Source organism: Euleptes europaea, chromosome 4 (assembly GCF_029931775.1).
Source record: "Euleptes europaea isolate rEulEur1 chromosome 4, rEulEur1.hap1, whole genome shotgun sequence".
NCBI classification, from domain to species: Eukaryota; Metazoa; Chordata; class Lepidosauria; order Squamata; family Sphaerodactylidae; genus Euleptes; species Euleptes europaea.
This window is the reverse complement of record NC_079315.1, coordinates 108,571,704-108,596,896: the sequence shown is the minus strand read 5'-3', so window position 1 is coordinate 108,596,896 and position 25,193 is coordinate 108,571,704. Positions and strand designations below refer to the sequence as shown.

The window sequence follows — 25,193 nt, the reverse complement described above, 5'->3', positions numbered from 1 at the left end:
CATCTCTAAAAGCCCCTCCCTTCGACTCTTCTCGGCAGCCTCCAAAAAACGAGCAACAAAATAAGTACGCTGAGGGTCATAATCCTCTAAGAGGAACTGAACCTTTGGCTCCAGTTGCTTGCGAAAACACAGACCATTTGTGAAAACATGGTATAATCCATTTTAGCCTAAGTTGGTACACGTGAGGTCGTCAGTCTGCCGACAATACCTTTTGGCTGCCACACTGCCCCGTTTCCTCGTACAAAGCTGTGGAGGTGAGCAAGATCCTACCTTGTGCAAATTGTTGCTCTGCTTTGCAGCTCTTACAGTGCAATCCTCAGGAGAGTTAACCTATTCTTAAGCCCATTCAATTCAATGGCCTTAGTCTGGAGTAACTGTTTAGGATTGCACTCATAAAATCAGGGTTGGAAGGGCCACCAGGGTCATCTAGTCCAACCCCCTGCACAATGCAGGAAATTCACAACTACCTCCCCCCCACACCCCCAGTGACCCATACTTCATGCCCAGAAGATGGCCAAGATGCCCTCCCTCTCATCAGCTGCCTAAGGTGATAGAATCAGCATTGCTGACAGATGGCCATCCAGCCTCTGCTTAAAAACCTCTAGGGAAGGAGCACTCGCCACCTTCCGAGGAAGCCTGTTTCACTGAGGAACCGCTCTGTTAGAAAATTCTTCCTAATGTCTAGATGGAAACTCTTGATTTAACTTCCAACTCGTTGGTTCTGGTTCGACCTTCCGGGGCAACAGAAAGCAACTCAGCACTGTTAACCACTAAGGAAAAGTACCGAAGCCTGATGGCATTTTCAGATGATAAATGCCTCTGCAGCTCTTCCAAACTGCCCTTTACAAAGATGAGTAAAACGACAGAATGAGCAGGGATTATCCTTCACTTCTGCCGGGACCCAGTTCAATCTTTCCATCTGCAGTACAGCTGCCTCTGTGCCTGTGGCAAACAAACAACAGAGATCTTTAGTCTTTGGCTTATTCTCCCCCCCCCCCCAGTTTATTGCATGGTTGTTTAGAGTGAGGCGCCAGCATTCAGTTCAGCTTCTGAGCAAACACCTCTGAGGCTTGATCTGACGGGTTAACCATATGCATTCTTCCTGCAAGAATTCTTGAAGTAAAAATTTTATTTTTGTTTTATGATTCTTAGGTCATTTATGCATGAGGTTTTTACCTGAGGTTCGTTGCTGGTTGGACCCACACTTTCTTGTTGGGAATCTCTGCACCAGCAGCCTCCAAGCTCAAATCAAGTCCTGCCCCTTTAAATACTGCTTTGTAATTGGCTTACTTGTAGTGCTTACTGAGAGAGAAAATCCCTCCCCAAACCCAATTGCTGGACAAAAAAGCATTTTAAGAACAAAAAAAAAACCCGGAGCAATCTGAAAGGAGTGGGTGGGAGAAATCCAAGCCTCGGCCTTGGATGTAAAAAGCCTTTCTTGTGCTCAGAAAGAGAATCTCAAAGGCCTTGTCCACAGAACATATCTTGGTGCCTCTAAAACCAAACTGAGCCAACACAGCAGTAGATAAAGAATAAATGTCTATGCACACACACACACATATATGCAAGTTTGCTTTAATAAAAACATTCAGATTGTTTTCTCACGTTGCTCAAAAAGATTAAAACGGGAGATCTTTTATGTACACACTCATCTTTTAAATAAAATGCTTCTACTTTACAGTTCTGAGACAGGTCAAGGGAGCGTCGTTTTCAATCTGCCTCTTGAAAGTGCCGCCGTTGCACCCAGATTCGAAGGCTCTGAAATGTGTGGCCAGTTTCTCATTCTTTTAAGGAGACAAGCTAAACTTTGAAGCTAAGCAGAGGCTTCTACACGCTTACTGAAAAGAAAAAGTTGTAAACCTTTCCACATTCGATAATAAAGAAATGTGTGAACTCCGTGCGGCTAAGCAAAAGATGTGTTTTTACACTTGGCTTGGGGTGGGGGGAGTGTGGAATTGTAGTGTGAATATTTAAACATCATAAAATGGTGTATGCTGAAATTCTTGAAATGTAAACCATTATATATCCCAGCACTGAAAATTAAGTGAAAGTATGCAACACATTTAAAAAACCCTATAAACATACACTTTAAAAAAAACTATTACAACATAGTGAAATACACTGATCCCAAATGTGAAATACCATCTCGCTCCCATTTTATATTTTGAAAATCTCCCCAAGTGGACAAAGGTTTTGTGTGTGGCTTCTTTCCGACACGGATCTCACTTTAGTGCAGCAAGATGCATGCAAAACGCACATGCGCAATAACACATGAAGAACCCACACCTTTCTTTCAAACAGAGAAGCTAGGCATTCTTCAGTTGCAGCAGAATGCCTGCTGTGTCTCACCTGTGGAAATAATACAAAGTATAAAAAATATAACGGATGAATTTTCCCCATAGCAAGTTATCTGTGATGTTGCCAATTATTCTAATAATGATTTAGCAAGTAGAATCAATGCGTCTCCAAGAAAGCATAATAAGAATCACCCCCCTCTTCAACCTCTCACTCTCTTAATTTCAAACAGCTGCTGAGAACAAACAGAGATGCCTTAATTTATGTGGCAAGGAAGATGATTCTAGCGGATAGCTTCATCCCAAGAACATCTGCATCCACCACTCCCTTCAGTGATTAGTTTCAGGTGGATAGCCATGTTTTGTCTGCAGTCGAACAAAATTTGACTCTAATAGTACCTTAAAAGACCAACAACATTTTCGAGGGTGTAAGATTTTGTGGGGAGGGAAGGCAGCACGGTATAGCACGATTTAGTCAAAATTGAAAGCTAAGCGGGGTTGGTACTTGGAAGGGAGCCCTCCAAGGAAGGCTCTCCAGAGGAAGGCAATGGCAAACCACCTCTGCTTAATCACTTGCCTTAGAAGCTCCTTGCTGGGGTTGCCATCAGTCAGCAGTGACTTGGCAGCACTTTAAACACACAAGTTTGGGTGGGTCAAAGCTCACTTCCTTAGATACATCTGACATTGGAATATTTTGTTGGTCTTTAAGGTGCTACTAGACGTTTGTTTCACTTCAGAGGGGTTTTCCTTCAAAGCCCACCAAAATAAATGTTCACGGGGGGCGGGGGACACAGGACTTCCTGGGACTGAATTCAATTTTCCTATAAAGAGGCTAATCCGGTTAAACATTTTAAAAAATACCTTGATTTTTTTTACTCCATCCAGATTCCTGAAAGTCATGCCACCGGTGAATATAATGTGCTTAGTATGTTATGCCCTATTGCTTGCAATGTAAAACGACACCGGTAACTTCACAGAAAAAGATAATCTTTGGTTCTCTGAAACTGTTATTACAGCAGAATAAATTACTGGAACGAAGTGGCACAGACATTTGTTTTGCTTCTCAGCTGCTCATCTTTGGTGTTGAGGCAGAAAAATAGTCGGCTGAACATTTATTTCATGATCACAATAAAAGAAGAGTTAAAAATTCCAAGGACAGTTAAAAAAAAGTCCCTTATAAACATTGGTCCTGGAGCCCCTTGATCATCTATATCCTTCAATTTCACATGAAACAAATATTTATACAAGGATGAACACTTAAAAAAAAAACTACTTGGTTTTTCAGTTTGTCAGTGATTCCCAACCGAGCAGTTTGTATAAAGAAAACAAGGGATGGTCTTCAGAACTGTACATAATTTTAAAAAAGAAGAATCCTGAGTCTTTCATAAAAAAATAAAAACTCTGTGCAAAGTCTTTTTTAGAAACCCACTTCTCGTAGGATACGAAAAGTCATCAACTGGCTTCTTCGGCTTGTCTGATTTCCGCCAAATTGTTACTTAGTACTGCACTTAATGACGCTCGCCGCCGGCGAATGTTCCGCCCAGAAGCGATCAGGTCAGCGTAGCCTCGCTGGTGTGAGAAGGCGTAAGCGGACCGCCGGCCCGATATTCCCCGTCGGAAGACACTAGGCCGCCTCATCCACTGTTCCTCCTCGGCCTTGTACTTCTTGCGATTCTTCTGGATCTTTAAAATGAAAAAAGTTAAGCAAGAGATTAAATTAAGGGGGGAAACTGATTTGCTCCCCAAGGACAGAATATTTGTGCAGCGCTCCCTAAGGACAGAAACCGATTCGCTCCCTAAGGACAGAATATTCGTGCAGCGCTCCGAACCCTTGGGGCACTGAGCAATGCTAAAGTAGTACCATTAATATTTTATATATTTATTTAAAGCGTTTATTGGCCACTTTTCTACCTTACAGGGGCTCAAGGAGGCTTACAGTACAAATAGCAATAAAACACATTAAACCCCTCATTTAAAATCAGTAAATTGAAGCTGCCAGTAGGCAGAAGAACTTCAATTAATACAATAGATAGAGCACGAAAGCTCACACCCTGCCAGACATTTTGTTAGTCTTTAAGGTGCTACTGGACTCTTGCTCTTTTCTACAATTAACAGAATGTTATTATATTTTCATATAGTGCAAAAAAGACAGAATTCTGCCCAGAGGAGTTTACAGTGTAAATTTCCACAGCTGGGGGTGGGGGGAGAGAAAGGTAAAAGGGCAAGACAATCAGATGGTTTTGAGGTAAGTAAGTATGTCAGACTAGCGCTGATGAGACCCGGGTTCGAATTCCCAGGTTGACCGGTTACCTTATCGCTTTCTGAAGGCCAGATTGTCATGGTCAAGAAACGGAGAGCAATCACAGGCAGCAAGCAAAAGGCAACGCTTAAAATGATAGTCAGCCAGAGATACGGCTGCCGAAGGGCGTTTGGGGCAGTGCCTGGAAAAAAAGAGACCAAACAGTCGTGACGACCTCCCTAAGCAATAGCATAACCAAACAAGCCTGTAAGATACGGTGACAATACTAATAATGATTGTTGGCTGGATGTGATTTTTGATGTGTGCTGTTTTGATGTATAATCTGAAAAGTATCCTTGTCTGAGGAAAGTAAATTTTCTTAGCTTCTGAGATCTGACCACACTAGGCTAGCCTGGGCCATTCAGGTCAGTGTATTCACTTAATACCACCATAAAAATGCTTTGACTCTAGGGTCCCCGAGCAAGACTACCCTATGTAGAAAACAATAAAAATCTGAATGGGAGAAAGCTTGAAAACAACTCTTCAATCTTTTCTTGACTCACTATACTACTGACCAAAAAGGGCCTTATTGACAAGATCAATGCTAGATGTAATTCAGTGGGTACTACCCCCCTACTCTGATTTATTTATTAATACACCAAATACCATTAAAACATTCATATCAGTTACGGAATTAAAATTGGAGAATATACAGTAACTAAAACTATGGGATATATGATTCATAGACAGTTTATACAATTTAAACAGACCCCGAATTAATAAAACACTTTTTTTTAAAGTTAAATTACCAAGCCTCAGCTTTGTCTGACAGATCTTATATATTGTGGTACAGAATTTAGCTACTTGCTTTACCCTCTGGTCACTCCCCTACTCTGGGTTTACTAATGACAACACCTTCTTCAGGCCCAAGGAGTTTTCCTCCAACACCAAAGGCTCTTGTGTTGGACACAACACAATTTTATTTTCCAAGAACGGCTTCGATTCTCTGGAATGCATCATGAACCACAAAGCCATCCACTAGGATTTGCTTGCTAAGAGCACGACGTGGTACCTGAGGTACTCTTGCATTTACAGTCAAAAAGAATTAAGTAGCACTGACCCGTAAACTGGAAAGCAGATGGAAAGAGGACGTGGATCCCGGCACTGTGCAAGTCGAACATAATCCCAAAGTAAAGTGCGATGCTACCAAATATTGAGAAAGCATTAACAAACGTCCAGTAAGAGGTATCCAGTCCCATCTACAAACAAAGCAGATAGTCATGTCTAAGGTAATCAAGACAGATGGAGAAAATTCTCATAGAAACCGAAGTAGGGCTCAAAAGATTAAAAGGGGAGCAAGCACTCTGTCTACCCCACACTCTCTCTCAAGATGTTACACTGTTTTAGTGAAGATAAAGTTAAAGTTACAGAAACCTCTTAAAGAAAATGTTGTTTGTTTTGAAAGACTTTATGAACATTTATTAAAACAGTTTTTTTTGATGTGTGTGCTATTCACAATTCCTCCACATTCATAGAATTGGCTGTTTAAGGACTCTGCTATTAAAGAGGTGGAATATCCTGCATCTAGTCAGTGTTGGGATACTACCCCACAAGAATGGATTGGATTAATTTCTCCACCCTCCCCACATCACAACAGTAGGATTGCCAGTTCCAGGTTGGGAAACTCCTGGGGATTTGGGGACAGAGCCTGTGGAGGACAGGGACCTCAGTGGGGCGCAATGCCACAGAGTCCACCCTCCAGACCATCTATTTCCTTCAGGGGAACTGATCTCTGTAGTCTGACGATGAGCTGTAATTCTGGGGGATCCCCAGGTCCCACCTGGAGGCTGGCATCCCTATCCTAAGCAGTTACGTCTTTCTAAATTTACTGAAGTAAATGGGCTTAGAAAAGTGTAACTCTGCATAGGCTTGCACTGATAGTCAACGACATTTCAGAAATACGACAGAAGTTTCTCTTTCACGGGACAATGGATCATAGAAGGGGGTTGTGGGTGGGGTTGTTGTGCAAGTTTGTACTGGGCCCAGATCAATTCTACTTGGCCACACAGTGCTGGCACACTATGCCAGCAAGTCGGGACAATCACATCGCCCCACCCCTTCAGCAAGAGGTGCTTTGAGGATGGCACTTGATAGCGTGAAGAGAAACCCCCTTGCCTGAAAATTCACTGTGATGATGAGAGAAGAGGCCGTCGTGACAGCAAACGACTGGTAATCCGAAGGCGCTTCTCCGTCTTGCCCCATGGTTTGGAGGTAAGCGCCGTAGGGGATGAAGAAAATAACGAGTGACGTGATGACACCGTGTAAGAGGCTTATGAAGAACTTCTTGTAGTTGAAGAGCAAGTCTCTCTGTCCTGACAAGTACAAGGAGGGGAACCGCAGGCTCAGTTTGTCACTCACATCCTTAAAAGAATGATTACAACATTATTAAATAGCAGTTTTGTCATGCAAAGTAGTGTAGAATCAGATGCATCCCCCCAACTCTCCTCCCCCATACACAGTGGTTGCTGGCCCTTGTTTAAATGGGAAAGAATTAAGACAGGAGGAGAAGTTTCCCAAGGCACTTTGTTGGGACATCAAGGCAAATTCAAGCTTTTATTAAACCAGGAAATCTCTCAATCAATCTCTCAATCGGGAGGTGGAAGACGCAAAGGCACCACAGTAAACAAGCTGTGTTCGTGCCCCGGCCAAGAAACCTCTGTTAAACCCAGTTTGTTGTTGTATCTGAATGCAGCCGAATTTGCCAAATGATGACCCAATTATGTTGTGGGTGTCAGTGCAAAAGAAACAACAACCACCAAGCCAACCAACACATGTTCATCTGCCACACTGCACTTGTACAGGTTACCCAGAATCTCGTAGGTACTTCCTATGCTAGCACGAACAGGCCCAACAGAGATAAGGCACTAATGTGTGAAGTACCCATATCATCCAGCTTCCGTGCAAACACACTTTGTAAGCTGACCACGCGGAAGGGACTTCATAGCAGAATGGAACCTCCTCGCAGGTCGGGAATTCAGGACCAGCATTTGCATAGCATCTACAACCCTACAGTGCTGTTAAAGTGATTAATCAGGTATACCTGATCAAGCAAGCCAACAAGGAGAACCGGAAGGCTGGAATATAATACATTGTAGAGTGTGATAAACCAGTCTTCATAGGCTGTCTGCAACAACAATGAGAAAAAATTCAGCTACATCTCCATCCAAGGAAGGCGGGGGGAGGAGAAGAATTCACATACCATCAAGTGGACAATAAAGTATTAGGAAAATCAAGGGGAACAATGATGCTTCTGTGATATTAAAAACTTTAATTTCTGTTTAATTTCCTTTTTTAAAGACATGGATCAAGCCCTCTTATCTACCCAATTTCACCTTTTTATACTTTCCTCCAACTCCCAAAACAACCCTGTCAGGTAGCTTAGGAGTAGAAAGTGTGACTGGCCCAAGGTCATTCAACGAGCTTCATGGCTGAATGAGGGATAAGGGTTGCAAACCTCCAGGTACTAGCTGGAGATCTCCTGCTATTACAACTGATCTCCAGCCGACAGAGATTAGTTCACCTGGACAAAATGGCCACGTTGGCAACTGGACTCTAGGGCATTGAAGTCCCTTCCCAAACCCCGCCCTCCTCAAGCTCCGCCCCCAAAACCTCTCACCAGTAGCAAAGAGGGACCTGGCAACCCTATGAGGGATTAACCCAGGTTTCCCACATCCTAACCCAACTCTAACCCAGGGGTCCTCAACATTCTTCCTGTGGGTGCCATGGTAGAAGAAGAAGAAGAGTTGGTTTTTATATGCCAACTTTCTCTACCACTTAAGGGAGACTCAAACTGGCTTACAATCACCTTCCCGTCCCCTCCCCACAACAGACACCCTGTGAGGTAGGTGAGGCTGAGAGAGCTGTGACTAGCCCAAGGTCACCCAGCTGGCTTCATGTGGAGGAGTGGGGAAACCAACCCGGTTCACCAGATTAGCCTCCACCGCTCATGTGGAGGAGCGGGGAATCAAACCCGGTTCTCCAGATCAGACTCCACCGCTCCAAACCACTGCTCTTAACCACTACACCACGCTGGTGCATACCAACATCTTTTCTGGCGCCCACCAAATGTTTTTAGGGAGCGGGTAGGGCCAGGAATGGCTTTTGCCCAGCAAGGCTTCTGAGTCGCTATTGGAGATTTGATTGGCTGTGCAGACTTTTAAATGTTCCTTTGGCAGCTGCTACTACCATGGCACAAGAATGTTCATTGTGTAAAGCTATGGCAGTCCTTTTGTGGCTGGCTCTGCCTCCTGTGGAAGCCATTTTTTGACGACTGTCCCCACCATGCCGTGTCAGAATTCCAAAGGTGCCTGCAGGCTCAAAAAGGTTGGGGACCCCCCCTGCTCTAACCACTACACCACACTGCCTCTTTTATCTAAGCTTGGCAGAGGTTAGCAAAAAGGTAGAACGTTCCCCCCCCCCACTTACCTGTGCAGAAAAGCCATTGAAGAAGGAATACCAAAAGTGAACTAGCGTAAAGGCGAAGTTTTTGTAGAAAAAATATCGTAGGAACTTGCACATCCTGATGTATGACCAGCGGCCGTGAACCAGTAACAATCGCTGTAGGTATCTGAACTGGCCGAAAGAATAGTCACTGGACATGACCGCTTGCATCCCTTCTTGTCCACTGATTCCAACACCAATGTGGGCCGCTGAATATTAATAAAAACAATTATTACAAACAACAATTAATAAAAACAACATACAATGGAGAGTTAGCTTCTTCCGAAAACCCCTCTGAGGAACATCCACTCAACGGGAACGAAGATGAGGCTTTGTGAGAGCCAGCGTGGTGTAGTGGTTAAGAGCGGTGGTTTGGAGCGGAGGACTTTGATCTGGAGAACCGGGTTTGATTCCCCACTCTACACATGCGCAGCGGAGGCTAATCTGGTGAACTGGATTTGTTTCCCCACTGCCCTGTAGCAGCCCAAAATTTCATATTTTGTAAATAAAATGGATTGTAAATAAAATGGTTTTATGCTTGCCAAAGTCAGTCAACAAGACTTGGTGTTTTTCCGCCCAGATAATTAGGGTTGCCAGGTCCCTCTTCGCCACAGGCAGGAGATTTTTGGGGTGAAGCCTGAGGTGGGCAGGGTTTGGGGAGGGACTTCAATGCCATAGAGTCCAATTGCCAAATTTTCTCCAGGTAAACTGATCTCTATTGGCTGGAGATCAGTTGTAATAGCAGATCTCCAGCTAGTACCTGGAGGTTGGCAACCCTACATATAGTGCAAGGGTGCAGCAAATGAAGAGAATTAATTAATCCCCACCATAGCCTTTTTTGGCAGTTGAAGGGCCACCTCCCTTCACCAGTGGAAGAGCCAAATGGATCCAGTTCAAAACTTGCGACATCTGAATGCCACCCAAATCCCCAGGTTGCCGTAACTCCACAATGAGATAGGACCAAACTTACTTTTGATCATATTGACATCATTGGCTCCATCCCCGATGGCCAAGGTGATGGCCTTCTTGTATCTCTTCACCAGGTCGACCACCATGGCCTTCTGCTTGGGAGTCACACGGCAGCAGATGACCGCGCTGCACTCGCAAGCCAAATCCACAAAGTTCTGCTGCTGCTGCTCCTTGTTGGCTTCCGCTTTCCTTTTGCTCTGGAGCTGCTTCTGTTTCTCTTCGGGGGTTTTCGGAAATTTCAGTTTCAGGAGCTTCTTCTTTTTCTTCTTCTTCTCCAAGAGGATTTCATTCTGAGAGAGAGACAGTGAGAGTCTATAAAAAGGTCAAGTGCCATCAGTAGCAATCAGCAAAATCGCCCACAAGAAGCTTGAGTACTCGATTCTTTCCGGAAAGATACCTCCCTTCAGAACTTCCTACGTATGTATCTAGGTGCTGTCGAGTCACAGCCAACTTACAGCAACCCCAGCAAGGGGATTTCAAGGCAAGTGAGAGGCAGAGGTGGGTTGCCGTTGCCTTCCTCTGCAGTCTTCCTTGGTGGTTTCCCTTCCAAGTACCGACTCTGCTTAGTTTCCAAGATCTTTTCGAGATCGGGCTACTCCATGCCTCCTTCCCTCCCCAGAACTTCCGAATCTATAAACTAATTTGTGGGCATGCCTAGATGTTGATGAGCCTTTTTCAGTTCCACTCACCAACGCATCCACTAACAGCTCCCAAACAATCATAACCATATTCAGTAAAAGAAGAGGAGGAGGAGGAGGAGGGAGTTGGTTTTTATATGCTGGCTTTCTCTACCACTTAAGGAAGAATCAAACCGGCTTACAATCCCCTTCCCTTCCCCTCCCCACAACAGACACCCCGTGAGGTAGGTGGGGCTGAGAGAGCTCTAAGGGAACTGTGACTAGCCCAAGGTCACCCAGCTAGCTTTGTGTGTAGGAGCAGGGAAACAAATCCAGTTCACCAGATTAGTCTCCGCCGCTCATGTGGAGGAGTAGGGAATCAAACCCGATTCTCTAGACTAGAGTCCACTGCTCCAAACCACTACTCTTAACCACTACACCACACTGGCTCTCCAGTAATAGCTGGGTGTTGGAAGCATGGATGCGGGTGCCAAATGGGAGATAGGTCTGATCCAGTAAGCTTCAGAAAATAGCCAAGGATTGCAATGTGCTGTGCATATCAGCAGGAGAAAATACTCTAGTCCTGTGAATTAAAAGCAGCAACTGCAAAAGGTCTTGGGCCATAAAAAGTGGCAACCTTATGCATATCCCACAATTCTGAGCAAGTGCTGTGGAACAAACACGGTAGCTCTGAGACATCTCAGTCAGGTGCAGACCTACCTGAATTTGCCCCCTCCATAGTATTTTTACCAGCTGTTATTTTTTATGGACTGTCTTCTTGCATCAAAAGTAAACAACCGTGTCTGTTCCATACTTACCAGCCAGGAGCCAGTGATAATCAGAGCATGATTTCTACCCCTCTGCAAGAAGGTTTCATTGGTCCTCTGAGATGAATTCAGAGTGGATCCACTTCTGTTCCTCTGGTTTTCTAGTCTTGTTTGCAGAAGGGCACTGAAGAGGCAAAGAGAGATCCGTCACATAACCGTTGGAAGTTGAGCCATTGAAGGTTTCAAACCTTACCAGCCACTAGGATGTAGCCAGAAGATGAAAACTTTCAGCTCAAAACCGATTTTGAAAAATCTTACTGCTTATATTAATCAGATCGATAATGTACAATTTTGGGGGGAGTGGGAGGTGTGGAGAATTTATTGTGAAAAACATTTTTCAATGGGTCAACTTAAAGGATAGTCTTTGATTTAATCCCTCACATTTATTTGGTATATTGAAAATATTTGGATGATTACAGATACATTAATTAGATAGAATAAGATACGTGTATAATAATTGAGAGGGGGGGATTATACTGTTAGCAAAAGTATATACAATTTAATTATGGACAGAAAAGAGTGAAGGGGAAGTCAATTACGTTTTGTTATTTTTTAGATTAGAAACTTTTATGGATTCAATTTTATATTGTTAAGTATTAATGGAAAATGATTTATATGACGTATAAAATGAGAAAATAATAAAAAACTTATTATAAAAAAAACCGATTTTGAAAAATCTGAATGTTTTGAAGTGGATCTTTGTGGCATTTGATCCAGAGAGTCAGTATTCTTACACAACTCTGGCATGTTACCTGGGCAAACAAGAATCACTCAGTCTTGACTGCATACTCCCAAGAGCTGCATTATGACAGAACTCCCGTCCTTACAAAATAAAGAATTCCACATATTTCACCTGGAACAACACCCCAGGAGTTAACCCTGAGGAGGAACCAAGGTTTAGGGACAGAGCTTATGCGTGGCACACACAAGTTCAATCCTCAACACCTTAGAAGCAGAAGAGTTGGTTTTTATATGCCGACTTTCTCTACCTTTTTAACGGAGAATCAAACCGGCTTACAATCTCCTTCCCTTCCTCTCCCCACAACAGACACCCTGTGAAGTAGGTGGGGCTGAGAGAGTTCTGAGAGAACTGTGACAAGCCCAAGGTCACCCATCAGGCTTCATGTGCAGGAAAGGGGAATCCAACCTGGTTCTCCAGGTTAGAGTCCGCCGTTCATGTGGAGGAGTGGGGAAATCAAACCTGGTTCTCCAGTTTAGAATCAGCCACTCTTAACCACTACACCACGCTGGCTCTCAGAGGTGTTGGGAAAAGCCTTTCTCTGTCTGAGGCCCTGGAGAGCTTCTGCCAATCAGTCAAGACTGGACCAATGATGTTGCCTTGGACATGACAGCTTTCTATATCCTAAGACTCCAGGCCATGGCTTCTCTTGTTAGGGGAAGCCCATGGCTTGTGGCAGAGATATGGTGGCTGGACAGTGAACCCTTCCTCTGCCTATTTTCCCCCACCAGCTTGGGTTCTGAGATGTGCATTTATGCCTCCAGTGGAGAAAACTGACCGGGGGTGGAGGCAAAATGACCTTTGAGCACAGGTGAAAATATGTGTTGTGCTGCCTGATGATAGTGTAGTGATTCCACTTGGCCGGAAAAGGTTGGCCACCGCTGGTTTTAAAGGCAAGATAGTGGCTTCAGCCCTTAAGGAAACTTTGGAGTCATTCCTGTTTGAACTTTGCACCAACACCAGCGTGGTGTAGTGGTTAAGAGCGGTGGACTCTAATCTGGAGAACCGGGTTTGATTCCCCACTAATACACATGAAGCCAGCTGGGTGACCTTGGGCTAGTCACAGCTCTCTTCAATCTCTCTCAGCCTCACCTACCTCACAAGGTGTCTGTTGTGGGGAGAGGAGGGGAATGACAAGAAGAAGAAGAGTTGGTTTTATATGCCGACTTTCTCTACCACTTAAGGAAGAATCAAACCGGTTTACAATCACCTTCCCTTCTGCTCTCCACACAGACACCCTGTGAGGCAGGTGGGGCTGAGAGAGCTCTAAGAGAACTGTGACTAGCCCAAGGTCACCCAGCTGGCTTCATGTGGAGGAGTGGGGAAACAAATCCAGTTCACCAGATTAGCCTCTGCAGCTCATGTGGAGGAGTGGGGAATCAAACCCGATTCTCCAGATTAGAGTCCACCGCTCCAAACCACCTCTCTTAACCACTACACACCATGCTGGAGATCGTAAGCCGGTTTGATTCTCCTTAAAAGGTAGAGAAAATCAGCATATAAAATCCAACCCCTCTTCTTCTTCTTCACAGCCCTAAGAGGGAGTTGGTGTTCAACTCATACCATGCCCTGATATAAACAGGCGGTTCTCTCCACTTGATCCACACAGAGAATTTTTCAATACGTTGTAAAAAGAACGGCATTTCACCAGGAAGAACAGAATCAGGATGCAAACAAAAGCAGTAAACGCCCCATAGAATCCCTTGCATGCAGAGACACGACCAATTTTCTGTTTACCTTATATCTTCTCCATAATAGATCTTAGTTTCATCTGTCAGGAGTTCACAAGAGTATCCAATGTTTTCTGCAGTCTCTGTAACAAGAAGACAATCCTGTGTCATGACTGGTTCCCTCATCTGACTTTTTAAAACACACACACACACTTGCACACCTATCACGCTTAGGCCCAGTCAGACAGCAAACAAAGAAAAAGGTGTGCCCGAGAATATATTCATTTCTTCCTGTCACCCTACTTAAAGAAGATAAGAAGCAACAACTCATATAGATTACCTTTTTTATCACCGGTCAACACCCAGATCTTAATATCTGCCTTGGCCAGTTTGGATATTGTTTCCGGAACCCCATCCTGCAACTTATCTTCAATCGCTGTGGCACCTAAAAGCTGCAGATTTAAGAATAAACATGCTTGAGCATGGTAACATAACAGACCAGAGGGTCCCAACCTTCATAGAATCATAGAGTTGGAAGGGACCACCAGGGTTATCTAGTCCAACCCCCTGCACAATGCAGGAAATTCACAACTACCTCCCCTCCAAACCCCCAGTGACCCCTACTCCATGCCCAGAAGATGGCCAAGGTGCCCTCCCTCTCATGATCTGCCTAAGGTCATAGAATCAGCATTGCTGACAGATGGCCATGTAGCCTCTTCTTAAAAACCTCCAGGGAAGGAGAGCTCACCACCTCCCGAGGAAGCCTGTTCCACTGAGGAACCGCTCTAACTGTTAGAAAGTTCTTCCTAATGTCTAGACGGAAACTCTTTTGATTTAGTTTCAACTCGTTGCTTCTGGTCCGACCTTTAGGGCAACAGAAAACAACTCGGCACCCTCTTCTATATGACTGCCCTTCAAGTACTTGAAGATGGTTATCAACCTTGTTGGACCTGTCAGGACTGTCAGTACAAAATGGCTGGCACGGGAGGAGGGATCATTCACAAAATGGCTGCCATGGGAAGAAGAGCACAAAACATGGGGAGAGTCTAAAGCCAAACATCCTCCTAGGATGGAGGCAGCTGTTTCCGATGGGTTGCTCCCAAAGGTGATACCTCCTGGTATCCAGGAGCACCTCCTGAGAGCCAGCATGGTGTGGTGGTTAACAGTGGCAGACTGTAATCTGGAGAACCGGGTTCAATTCCCCACTCCTCCCCATGAAGCCTGCTGGGTGACCTTGAGCTAGTCACAGTTCTCTCAGAACACTCTCAAGCCCACCTGTTGTGGGGAGGGGACCTGTTGTGGGGAGGGGAAGAGAAGGCAATTGTAAGCCGCTTTGAGACTCCTTAAGGTAGAGAAAAGTGGCGTATAAACCAACTCTTCTTCTTTTTCAATGAGTTGGAGGAAAACCAGTATTGGCCCATAATTTTAGGGAAGAGATGCTTCGATGAAGAATTGGGCACCAGCAAGAGTATCAGAAGGAGTCTGACACCTCCACATGAGCAGCGGACACTAATATGGTGAACCGGGTTGGTTTCCCCACTCCTCCGCATGAAGCCAGCTGGGTGACCTTGGGCTAGTCACAGCTCTCTTAGAGCTCTCTCAGCCCCACCGACATTACAGGGTGTCTGTTGTGGGGGGGGGGGAAGAAAGGTGATGGTCAGCCGGTTTGATTCTCCCTTAAGTGGTAGAGAAAGTTGGCATATAAAAACCAACTCTTCTTCCTTGGTGGTCTCCCATCCAACTACTGACCACTTAGCTTCCAAGCTCTGACGACATTGGGCTAGTCTAGGCTATTCAGGCTGCCAGTTATGAAGAACCCCACAGGAAAGATTGCAAGGTCCCGCGTGGAATTAGACAGTAATCCCACCCGCCACTCCCCTCGCCCGGCTCCACAGTAGACTCACAATGAGATTTTTTTCAATCTCTTCATACACTTTATCCAGAGCCGCGTCACGGTCTCGCTCGGCGACACTCGCAGCCATGAACTTTTTATTCCATGCCTTGTACTCCTCATTGCTAATGTCCTTGTAGGAAAGACACAGCGTCCTCAGGGTTTCGCTTGCAAAGATCTACCAAAGGAAAAGGACTGCATTGAAGCCTCCATTGAGAAAACTCCCTGGCCATTTATTCATGGAAGGTTTTGCATTGGATTTGCCACTCTCTAGATGCACATTTTCCCCATCTGAATTCTCAAAACTCTGCCTGGCGGCTTATTGTTGAGTTTTGAGGATCTGGGTGGGGAAAATGTGCATCTATAGAGTGGCAAATCCAATGCAAAACCTTCCATGAATAAATGGCCCCTGTGAAAAATCAAAGCGAGAGGAATCATCCTAGCAGTAAAGGCAGCAAGGAAATGACCGATGTTGGATGCCGTTCAAAATAATAAAAAAAATGTGCAGGAAATCTAATAAAAATGATCCACGGCTGTTCTAATAGCTCATTTCAGACTATAAAAACTGCTAAAAAGAAAAAAAAATAGGAAAAAGAAACCCTTCCAAAGAAATCCAAATCCATTGGTCCTTTCATTTCTGTTCAGACGTCATGGGCATTGCAGATTTACCAGTTTTACACCAGTTCTAGTTATCCTTTACTTAGTTACAATATTTGTATGCTCACATTTCTCCTGATCATCTGAGGACCCAAGGAGGGTAACAACAATATGAAATCAATTTTGTGAAACAACACATGTATAAAACATTAAAACCAATCTGAAAACACCTTTTTAAATAAATAGGCAGACTACGGTGTGGACGGGGTTTCCAGGCACCCCCTGGCAGCAGGTGGGGGGTGGGTAGGGAGGAACTCACCGGCAGCAAACTGAGCACCAGGCCTCCGTTGCTTGTGATGTGGTGATGACACTTCTGACCCTCACTGTAAGTGACGTCATCACGTCACCAGTGAGGTGGGGACTTCAATGCCATAGAGTCCAATTGCTAAAGCGGCCCTTTTCTCCAGGTAAATTGATTTCTATCAGCTGGAGATCAGTTGTAATAGCATTGTTGTATTGTTTGGACTGTAACTATACATACATACATATACATCACACACACACACACACACACACACACACACACACACACATATATAGGAGCCCCGTGGTGCAGAGTGGTAAGCTGCAGTACTGCAGTCAAAAGCTCTGCTCACGATCCCGACGGAAGTTGGTTTCAGGTAGCCGGCTCAAGGTTGACTCAGCCTCCCATCCTTCCGAGGTTGGTAAAATGAGTCCCCAGCTTGCTGGAGGTAAAGGGAAGATGACTGGGAAAGGCACTGGCAAACCACCCCGTAAAAAAAGTCTTCCTAGTAAATGTCGGGATGTGGCATCACCCCATGGGTCAAGAATGACCCAGAGCTTGCACAGGGGACCTTTAGTTATTTAGAGATAGATCCAGTGTGTGTGAATTATCTAATACAATTTGTTCACACGGTCTAATGTGCTGTTGTTTTTGTTATAGTTCCTGTTTGTACAGTACAGGTAATTTATTTATTTTGCAATACCTGGAGGTTGGCAACCTTACAAGTGGAGCTGCGTAGCATTCCTGTCTCAAGGGGAAGTTGCTCTGGAGATGGACCAACAGCCATAGTTCAGACATAAACCAAGCCATAGTAAGCAATAACCATGAGCATATGCACATTTTTTAATATAAATTTTTATTGCATTTTTCATAATGAAAACATTAACCATGAGCATATGCACATTTTGAACCAGTGTAATAAGCTGGTTAGAAGGCTGAACTGGGGCTGGGGAGATCTCCATTCTGCAACAAAGCTGACTGGGTGACTTTGGACCAGTCTCTCTCTCTCTCTCTCTCTCTCTCTCTCTCTCTCTCTCACCTACCTCACAGGGCTGTTGTGAAGATAAATGGGAAACGGAGAACTACACATGGCACCCTGAGCTTCTCAAAGAAAGGGCAGGATGCTAACAGTAGTAGAAATAGGATAAAAATGTATAGAACTGTTTTCTGATTCTGGTTGATAATTCAGACGTCACAGCAAACCAAAGTCAGCTTCGCTACATGAGAGTTTCACACGATGCCTAAATTAGGCCTACTTGTTCCTGTTTATCATGTTTTATTTCTTTACAATAAACCAAGTGCTTAGTGCAAAACCGGCAGTCTAGAAACAAAGGAAATACTTGTCTCAGAACTGAGAGCAGGAAAACAGGTTGCAGATTCCGTCCACAAAGTAACCTCTGGTGTAGTGGTTAAGAGCAGTGGTTAGGAGCGGTGGAGTCTAATCTGGAGAACTGGGTTTGATTCCCCATTCCTCCACATGAGCAGCGGACGCTGATCTGGTGAACCGGGTTGGTTTCCCCACTCCTACACACGAAGCCAGCTGGGTGACCTTGGGCTAGTCACAACTCTCTCAGCCCCACCTACCTCCCAGGGTGTCTGTTGTGGGGAAGGGAAGGGAAGGTGATTGTAAACTGGTTTGATTCTCCCTTCAGTGGTAGAGAAAGTCGGCATATAAAAACCAACTCTTCTTCTTCTTCTTTACTGTTAGAAGCCGCAACACAACACATCAATGCAAATAACAACTTACATCCAGGGCCTCCTGCGTAGCCTGCCTTTTAGGGTTCCGTGGGTGCAGCCGCTCGTAAATCACTGTATCAGCCCCTTTGCAATAGAGTCGAATTCTACCATTTGGGTCTTTTACTGCAAAAAGAACCACAAAAGTCACACGCATTAGATCAGGGGTCCCCAACATGATGCTTGTGGGTGCCACAGCGCCCACCAACACCTTTTCTGGTGCTAGAGTTGCCGGCTCCGGGATGGGAAATACCTGGAGATTTGGAGGGGGGGAGCCTGAGGAGGGCGGGGTTTGTGGAGAGGAGGGACTTCAATGCCATAGAGTCCAATTGCCAAAGCGGCCATTTTCTCCAGGGGAAGTGATCTCTATTGGCTGGAGATCAGTTGTAATAGCAGGAGGTCTCCAACTAGTACCTGGAGGTCGGCAACCCTAGTTTTTGCCCAAATATCAGAACATCCCCCCTATCGGCGATGTGACGACATCTCTTCTGGTGAGCTCCAGAAGTGACGTTGAAGTGCCGTCACCAGAGCTGGACCTCAGTTTGCTGCTGGCACATCTCCCTGTCAGTTGGCTGAATGACGCCGAGAGGAGAGGTCCCAGAATGGGGGTCTGGCAACCCTACATGTGAAGTTGCCTCTGGAGATGGACCCACAACCCTATCTGGCGCCCACCAAATGTTTTTAGGAAGTGGGTGGGGTCAGGTAGGGCTTTTGCCCAGCAAGGCTTCTGATTACCTGAGCAGAGTTGTTTTTTTTTAATGTTTTGGCAGCAGCGTCCACCAAATACAAGCATCCACACTGTGTTATTGAAATTAAAGCTGTGGCAATCATTATGCGGCTGGCACAGCCTCCTGTGGAGGTGCCCACCATGTGCGCCCACCATGCAATGTCAGAATTCCACATGTGCCCGCAGGCTCAAAAAGGCTGGGGACCCCTGCATTCGAAAATTCCTTTAAGGAGGATGGGGGAAAGTGAGCTTGGCTATTTCTCCTGTGAGCAGATTAACTTTCCAAATGCTTCTAGAAACAGGATTTTAAAAAAAGAACTTACTGATAACCGACATCCGTTTCCGATCGCTGTTGAAGTCCAAAATGGCGAGAACGTCGTACGTCCTTACCACCCCCAGCTCGCTTATCGTAATAGTATTCTGCGTCCGGGAAAGAAATGCAAAGCCAAAGTTTCTGGCTGCGGTAACTAACGCGCCTTCATCGGGGGAGGCTGCTTGATAACTCAGGTCACCTAGGTTATTAAAAAAGCAAAATTTAAAACAGGCAAGAAAGTCAAATTATCGAACGCCAGTATCCTGTCCGCATTTTAGTTTATAATCTTGCTCCAGTCCACTGCTATGGCTGAGAGGTGGAACTCAAACCAGTAGTCCCCTTGCAAGCAGGTAAAAATCTTACAGTATTGGGCATGCTGTAAGGCCTTTAAATACAAGCAGCTTCTAGGAGAGCCAGCATGGTGTAGTGGTTAAGAGCGGTGGACTCTAATCTGGAGAACCAGGTTTGATTCCCCACTCCTCCACATGAGCGGCGGGCTCTAATCTGGAGAACTGGGTTGGATTCTCCTCTCCTCCACATGAGCGGCGGACTCTAACCTGGTGAACCAGGTTTGTTTCCCCACTCCTCCATATGAAGCCTTCTGAGTGACCTTGGGCCGGTCACAGAAAAGCTGATCCTATGACCTTAAGCAGATCATGAGAGAGGGGGCATCTTGGCCATCTTCTGGGCATGGAGTAGGGGTCACTGGGGGTGGGGGGAGGTAGTTGTGATTTTCCTGCATTGTGCAGGGGGTTGGACTAGATGACCCTGGAGGTCCCCTCCAACTCTATGATTCTATGACAGTTCTCTCTGAACTCTCTCAGCCTCTCACAAGGGGTCTGTTGTGGGGAGAGGAAGAGAAGGCAATTGTACGCCGGTTTGAGACTCCTTAAAGGCAGAGAAAATTGGGATATAAAAACCAACTATTCTTCTTCTTCCAGGCAGTTTCAGGAGGATAGCTGTGTTCATCCGCAGTAGAAGAGCTAGATTCGAGTCCAGTAACACCTTAGAGACCACCAAGATTTTCACATATAAGCGTTCGAGAGTTAAAGCTGACAAATGGAGTTTTGACTCTTGAAAGCTTATATCTCCAAAACCTTGTTTGTTTCCAAAGTGCTACTGGACTCGAGTCTAGCTTCTAGGCATTGTTCTTAGGATGCATGTGTGCAGTCCAATGTCAACGCCCCAATCATGCTGTGAACATGCTGCTATGAATATACTCAGTGATGCTTCCAAAAGAAGATCCTTCTGTACAACATTGTGTGTGTGTAAAGTGCCATCAAGTCGCAGCCGACTTATTTGTGACCCCTTTTGGGGGTTTTCATGGCAAGAGACTAGCAGAGGTGGTTTGCCAGTGCCTTCCTCTGCACAGCAACCCTGGTATTCCTTGGTGGCTTCCCATCCAAATACTAACCAGGGCTGACCCTGCTTAGCTTCTGAGATCTAATGAGACCAGGCTAGCCTGGGCCATCCAGGTCAGGGCCATTACACTGTGAATAATCTAAGGCTTTCCACTGGGTATCAGGGGATGACTCTTCATGGATTTTAATCTACACAAGACAGAACGTACCTTCACTGGCGTCCACCATCACCGTGTGGCAAATGGCAAGAAGGAAGAAGAAGTGCTGAATCTCAGGTTCGTTCCCAGATCGGATTTGCTCTATCAGATACTGGTCGTAAAAGGTGAGTTTCCCATCAGCATGCATATTCCAGCTGAAGTCAACTTGCTACATAAGAAGAAAGGGTGAGGGTTAGGTTAAGGGTCAGCCTTCGTTTTTGCAAGTTCATGAGCAAAAGTGACATAGTAGAAGTGCCCTTTCCTGCGACTTTGGTTGGTTTTGCAGCAGCACAGCAGTGGGAATAGTCTTGACTCTGCCAAATAATCTCACATATTGGTTCTGGGCTTATTTAAGAAGCTTCAGATCCCACGACGCAAACAAATCAATCCTAGCCAGGTAAACACTGGGTTGGATTCAACTAAGGCCATTTATGCAGGGCAGTTTCCCTCACAGTCACCCCGCCGACTGCTTCGGTGCTTCATTTTGTCTTTCCCAACCATCAGAGGTCGCCTCGCTTTCCCCGCGCATTTGCACGTGTTTTGCCCATGTTTTCCAGATGCTCTTTTAGCGAGAATTCAGAAAACACGGGCAAAAAGCGTGAGGGGAGCGAGGCGACCTCTGACAGTCAGGAAAGGCATGGACAATCAAAATGAAGCACTGGAGCAGTTGGTGGGGGTGACCGCGGGGAAAAGTCCCTGCATAAAAGGCCCAACTTTTCCGCTAGTGGAGAGGGAGGGGGGTCCACCAGCGGAAAGAGAGGGGCTGTGGCTCAGTGGTAGAGCCTCCGCTTTACATGCAGAAGGTCCCAGGTTCAATCCCCGGCATCTCCAGTTAAAAGAGTCTGGTAGGAGGTGATGCGAAAGACCTCTGCCTGAGACCCTGGAGAGCTGCTGCCAGTCTGAGTACACAATACTGACTTGGATGGACCGAGGGTCTGATTCAGTATAAGGCAGCTTCGTGTGTGTTCGTGTGTGTGTGTTACCTCCCCATGGGCAAAAGCCATGTGGGACAGAGACTGTAGTAAGAAAGGGAGCTGAGCAAAACTGAGTGAAAGAGCTGGCTGGATACAACCCACTTCATTCGCTTCTTGAATCCTCATCGGCGATGTAGCTTTCTAGACCGAAGAGTTCTTCTTGGTTAGATACATGCTTTGCCCTAGCCATGCCCAAAGCCCTCCCGTCTTCTGGCCAGGCATGTCACAAATTTCTAACTCCTGCATATCCATGCTACAAGGTGAGATGAGCAACCCTCAGACTGTATTCAGATGTTATGAGAATGCAACAAGAATGAGAATCGTTCATTTTGGGGGGGCTTGTGTGCATCATTCTCCCCTTATGCACGCAGTGTAAATTCCTAATGTAGGAGGTCTTCAAGCTAACCACAATTTGCTGTGACAACGGCATTTGGTCACTGTAACAAATTGGGCTTTATTTCTTGCCCACAAATCAGGATTCGAAACAATCGTGGGCAAAACAACAAGTGGCGGTTTATTGAGGCACCCAGCTCAGGGCATTGCAACAAATTAACCCAAGAAATATTAAATTTCTGCTCCGCACGCAAGGCAAGAGGAGAGGGCCGCAGCAACCTGAGAATAAACAGGCTCAGTTCACCACAAACAAACTGCAGTGAGTCTGCAATGACTGGATGCAGATTCTGAGACCGCCATGAAAGAGACCGCCCATCTCAAACACCACCATTTTCAGATGCAATTGCTAGGTACTTAAAACCTCTTACCTCAGGTCGATTACAAGGCTGTCCTGTCTTATCCCTGCATTCCCCTGAAAAGGAAAGCAAATTCCAAATCTGAAACAAGAAATAGCTTGCTGGATCATGAACAGCCCAGCATACAGTTTCCAGCAGTGGTCAGCCAGAGGCTCCTAACTGCCTCTCCCCATACACCTCCCAAAGAGCATCATGCTCAGCTAGTAACAACCTACTGGTGGTCCCTGGCCCCAGGAGCATCTGGCTGTCCTTAACCAGGGCCAGAGCTTTTTAGGCTCTTGCCCTGATCTGGTGGCGAGACTCTATGTCAAGTGAGACCAGGGCCCTGTGGGACCTAGCTCAGTTCCTCAGGGCCTGCAAGACGGAGATGTTCCTCCAGGCCTATGATTGAGGCAGCGACGGTTACATCACACCTGGCCTCCCTCCCCCTCCCCGATCGTACCTCTGAAATTATTTCTATTTCCTTTAATCCCTTTTTTGCTCTTGGTTTTCCCTCATCTCTTCCTCCGTTCCTTCCTGTTTGGCCATCCCCATCGTATTTTTATTTATTGTTAGGGTGCCTCCTGAATAGGGTTGCCAGCTCCGGGTCGAGAAATACCTGGAGATTTTGGAGGCAGAGCCTGAAGACTGCAGGGCTTGGGGAGGGGAGGAATTTCAATGCCATAGAGACCAATGGCCAAAGCAGCCATTTTCTCCAGGGGAACTTGATCTCTATCGGCTGGAGATCAGTTGTAATAGCAGGAGGTCTCCAACTAGTACCTGGAGGTTGGCAACCCTACTCCTGAATTTTAGATTATATAAGGCTTCTAAATTTTATAGCATTGTATTTTAATTTGATTGTTGTCCTTGTGGGTAGCCACCCTGAGCCTGACTATACTTGGGAAAGGACGAGGTACAAATCTAATAACATAAAAATAAATGAAAAGCTAGTTTTCATGCCCTGCTTTTAATAGCCCACCTTGGTCATCCGTTCCTAGAGTCTGGTGATCAAAAGGTCTTCATACATGGATGTTCCATTTAACTATTGTGGTTGAATATGTTTGGTAAACTTAACTTCCATGAACTGCCTAATCCTTTCTCATAAGCCAAAGGCATTTACCACATATTTTAATTCCATAAATATGCCTGAATGAATCAGTTCTTCCTTCTCTCTGCCCTTGTGGGTGCTAAGTGCCATCAAGTCGCTTCCGACTCAGTGTCCTTCAAAACATCCTATCGTTAACAGCCTCGTTCAGGTCTTACAAACTGAGGGCAGTGGCTTCCTTTATAGAGTCAATACATCTCTCACTGGGTCTCTCTTTTCCTGCTGCCTTCCACTTTTCCTAGCACAATTGTCTTTTCCAGTGGCTCTTGTCTTCTCATCATGTGTCCAAAGTCCGATAGCCTCTGTTTAGTCATTTCAGCTTCTAGGGAGAGTTCAGGCTTAACTCATTTATTTGTTTCTTGGGTAGTCCATGGTATCCATAACACTCTCCTTCAATACCACATTTCAAAGGAATCCCCTTTCTTCCTGTCAGCTCTCTCATTGTCCTGCTTTCACACCCATACGTAGTAATGGAGAATACTATGGCATGTATTAACTTGATTTTGGTTGCCAGTGACACATCCGTAAAGCACCAGGTCACTACTGACCCATGGGGTGATGTCACATCCCGACATTTACTAGGCAGACTATGTTTACGGGGTGGTTTGCCATCGCCTTCCCCAGTCATCCACATTTTACCCCGGAAAGCTGGATACTCATTTTACCAACCTCGGAAATAAGGAAGGCTGAGTCAACCTTGAGCCGGCTACCTGAAACTGACTTTTGTCGGGATCGAACTCAGGTCATGAGCAGAGCTTTTGATTGCAGTACTGCAGCTTACCCTGCCCTTAAAGAAACTTTGGAGCATTGGTGAAAAATACTTTTGACTGCAATACTGCAGCTTACCACTCTGTGCCATGGGGCTCTTCCTTACCCTGCCCTTAAAAAGGTAAAGGCCCCCTGTGCTGTAAAAAAGGCAAATTCCATGCTGGCCATAATTAGACGAGGAATAGAGAATAAAACTGCTGATATCATACTGCCCTTGTACAAATCTATGGTGAGATTGCACTTGGAATACTGTGTACAGTTCTGGTCACCACCTAAAAAAGGATATTACAGAGCTTGAGAAGGTGCAGAAAAGAGCAACCAAAATTATTAGGGGACTAGAGCAACTGTCCTATGGGGAGCGGTTAGGACGCTTAGAGCTGTTTAGCTTGGAAAGAAGGCGGCTGAGGGGAGACATGATAGAGGTCTATAAAATTATGCATGCTTTGGGGAGAGTGGACAGGGAGAGTGGACAGGGAGAAGTTATAATACTGGAACGCGGTGTCATCTGCTGAAGCTGGAGGGTGAGAGATTCAAAACAGATAAAAGGAAGTATTTTTCACACAACACATAGTTAAATTGTGGAACTCCCTCCCCCAGGATGTGGTGATGGCTACCAGCTTGGAGGGCTTTAAGAGGGGA

At 45.5% G+C, this 25,193-nt stretch overlaps 1 protein-coding gene and 1 non-coding gene across 2 annotated transcripts in view; one reads left to right on the top strand and one right to left on the bottom strand.

Moving 5' to 3' along the window:
- Positions 1-3,714: 3,714 nt before the first annotated feature.
- The window catches only part of ATP8B1 (ATPase phospholipid transporting 8B1), a 39,889-nt gene continuing 18,410 nt past the window's right edge, over positions 3,715-25,193 (bottom strand). Inside the window, exons 13-27 of the mRNA XM_056848184.1 lie at positions 22,715-22,758; positions 20,992-21,148; positions 19,432-19,620; positions 18,395-18,507; positions 15,760-15,924; positions 14,196-14,307; positions 13,923-13,998; positions 11,438-11,570; positions 10,004-10,292; positions 9,019-9,242; positions 7,634-7,717; positions 6,709-6,954; positions 5,654-5,792; positions 4,605-4,735; positions 3,715-3,977 (exon numbers count right to left, since the gene is read on the bottom strand). Of these exons, the coding sequence (XP_056704162.1) occupies positions 3,747-3,977; positions 4,605-4,735; positions 5,654-5,792; positions 6,709-6,954; positions 7,634-7,717; positions 9,019-9,242; positions 10,004-10,292; positions 11,438-11,570; positions 13,923-13,998; positions 14,196-14,307; positions 15,760-15,924; positions 18,395-18,507; positions 19,432-19,620; positions 20,992-21,148; positions 22,715-22,758 (2,333 nt within the window). The 3' untranslated portion in view covers positions 3,715-3,746. The remainder of the gene's footprint in view (positions 3,978-4,604; positions 4,736-5,653; positions 5,793-6,708; positions 6,955-7,633; positions 7,718-9,018; positions 9,243-10,003; positions 10,293-11,437; positions 11,571-13,922; positions 13,999-14,195; positions 14,308-15,759; positions 15,925-18,394; positions 18,508-19,431; positions 19,621-20,991; positions 21,149-22,714; positions 22,759-25,193) is intronic.
- On the top strand, positions 21,739-21,810 carry TRNAV-UAC (transfer RNA valine (anticodon UAC)). Its single transcript has one exon. It is a non-coding gene; the product is annotated as a tRNA-Val (tRNA).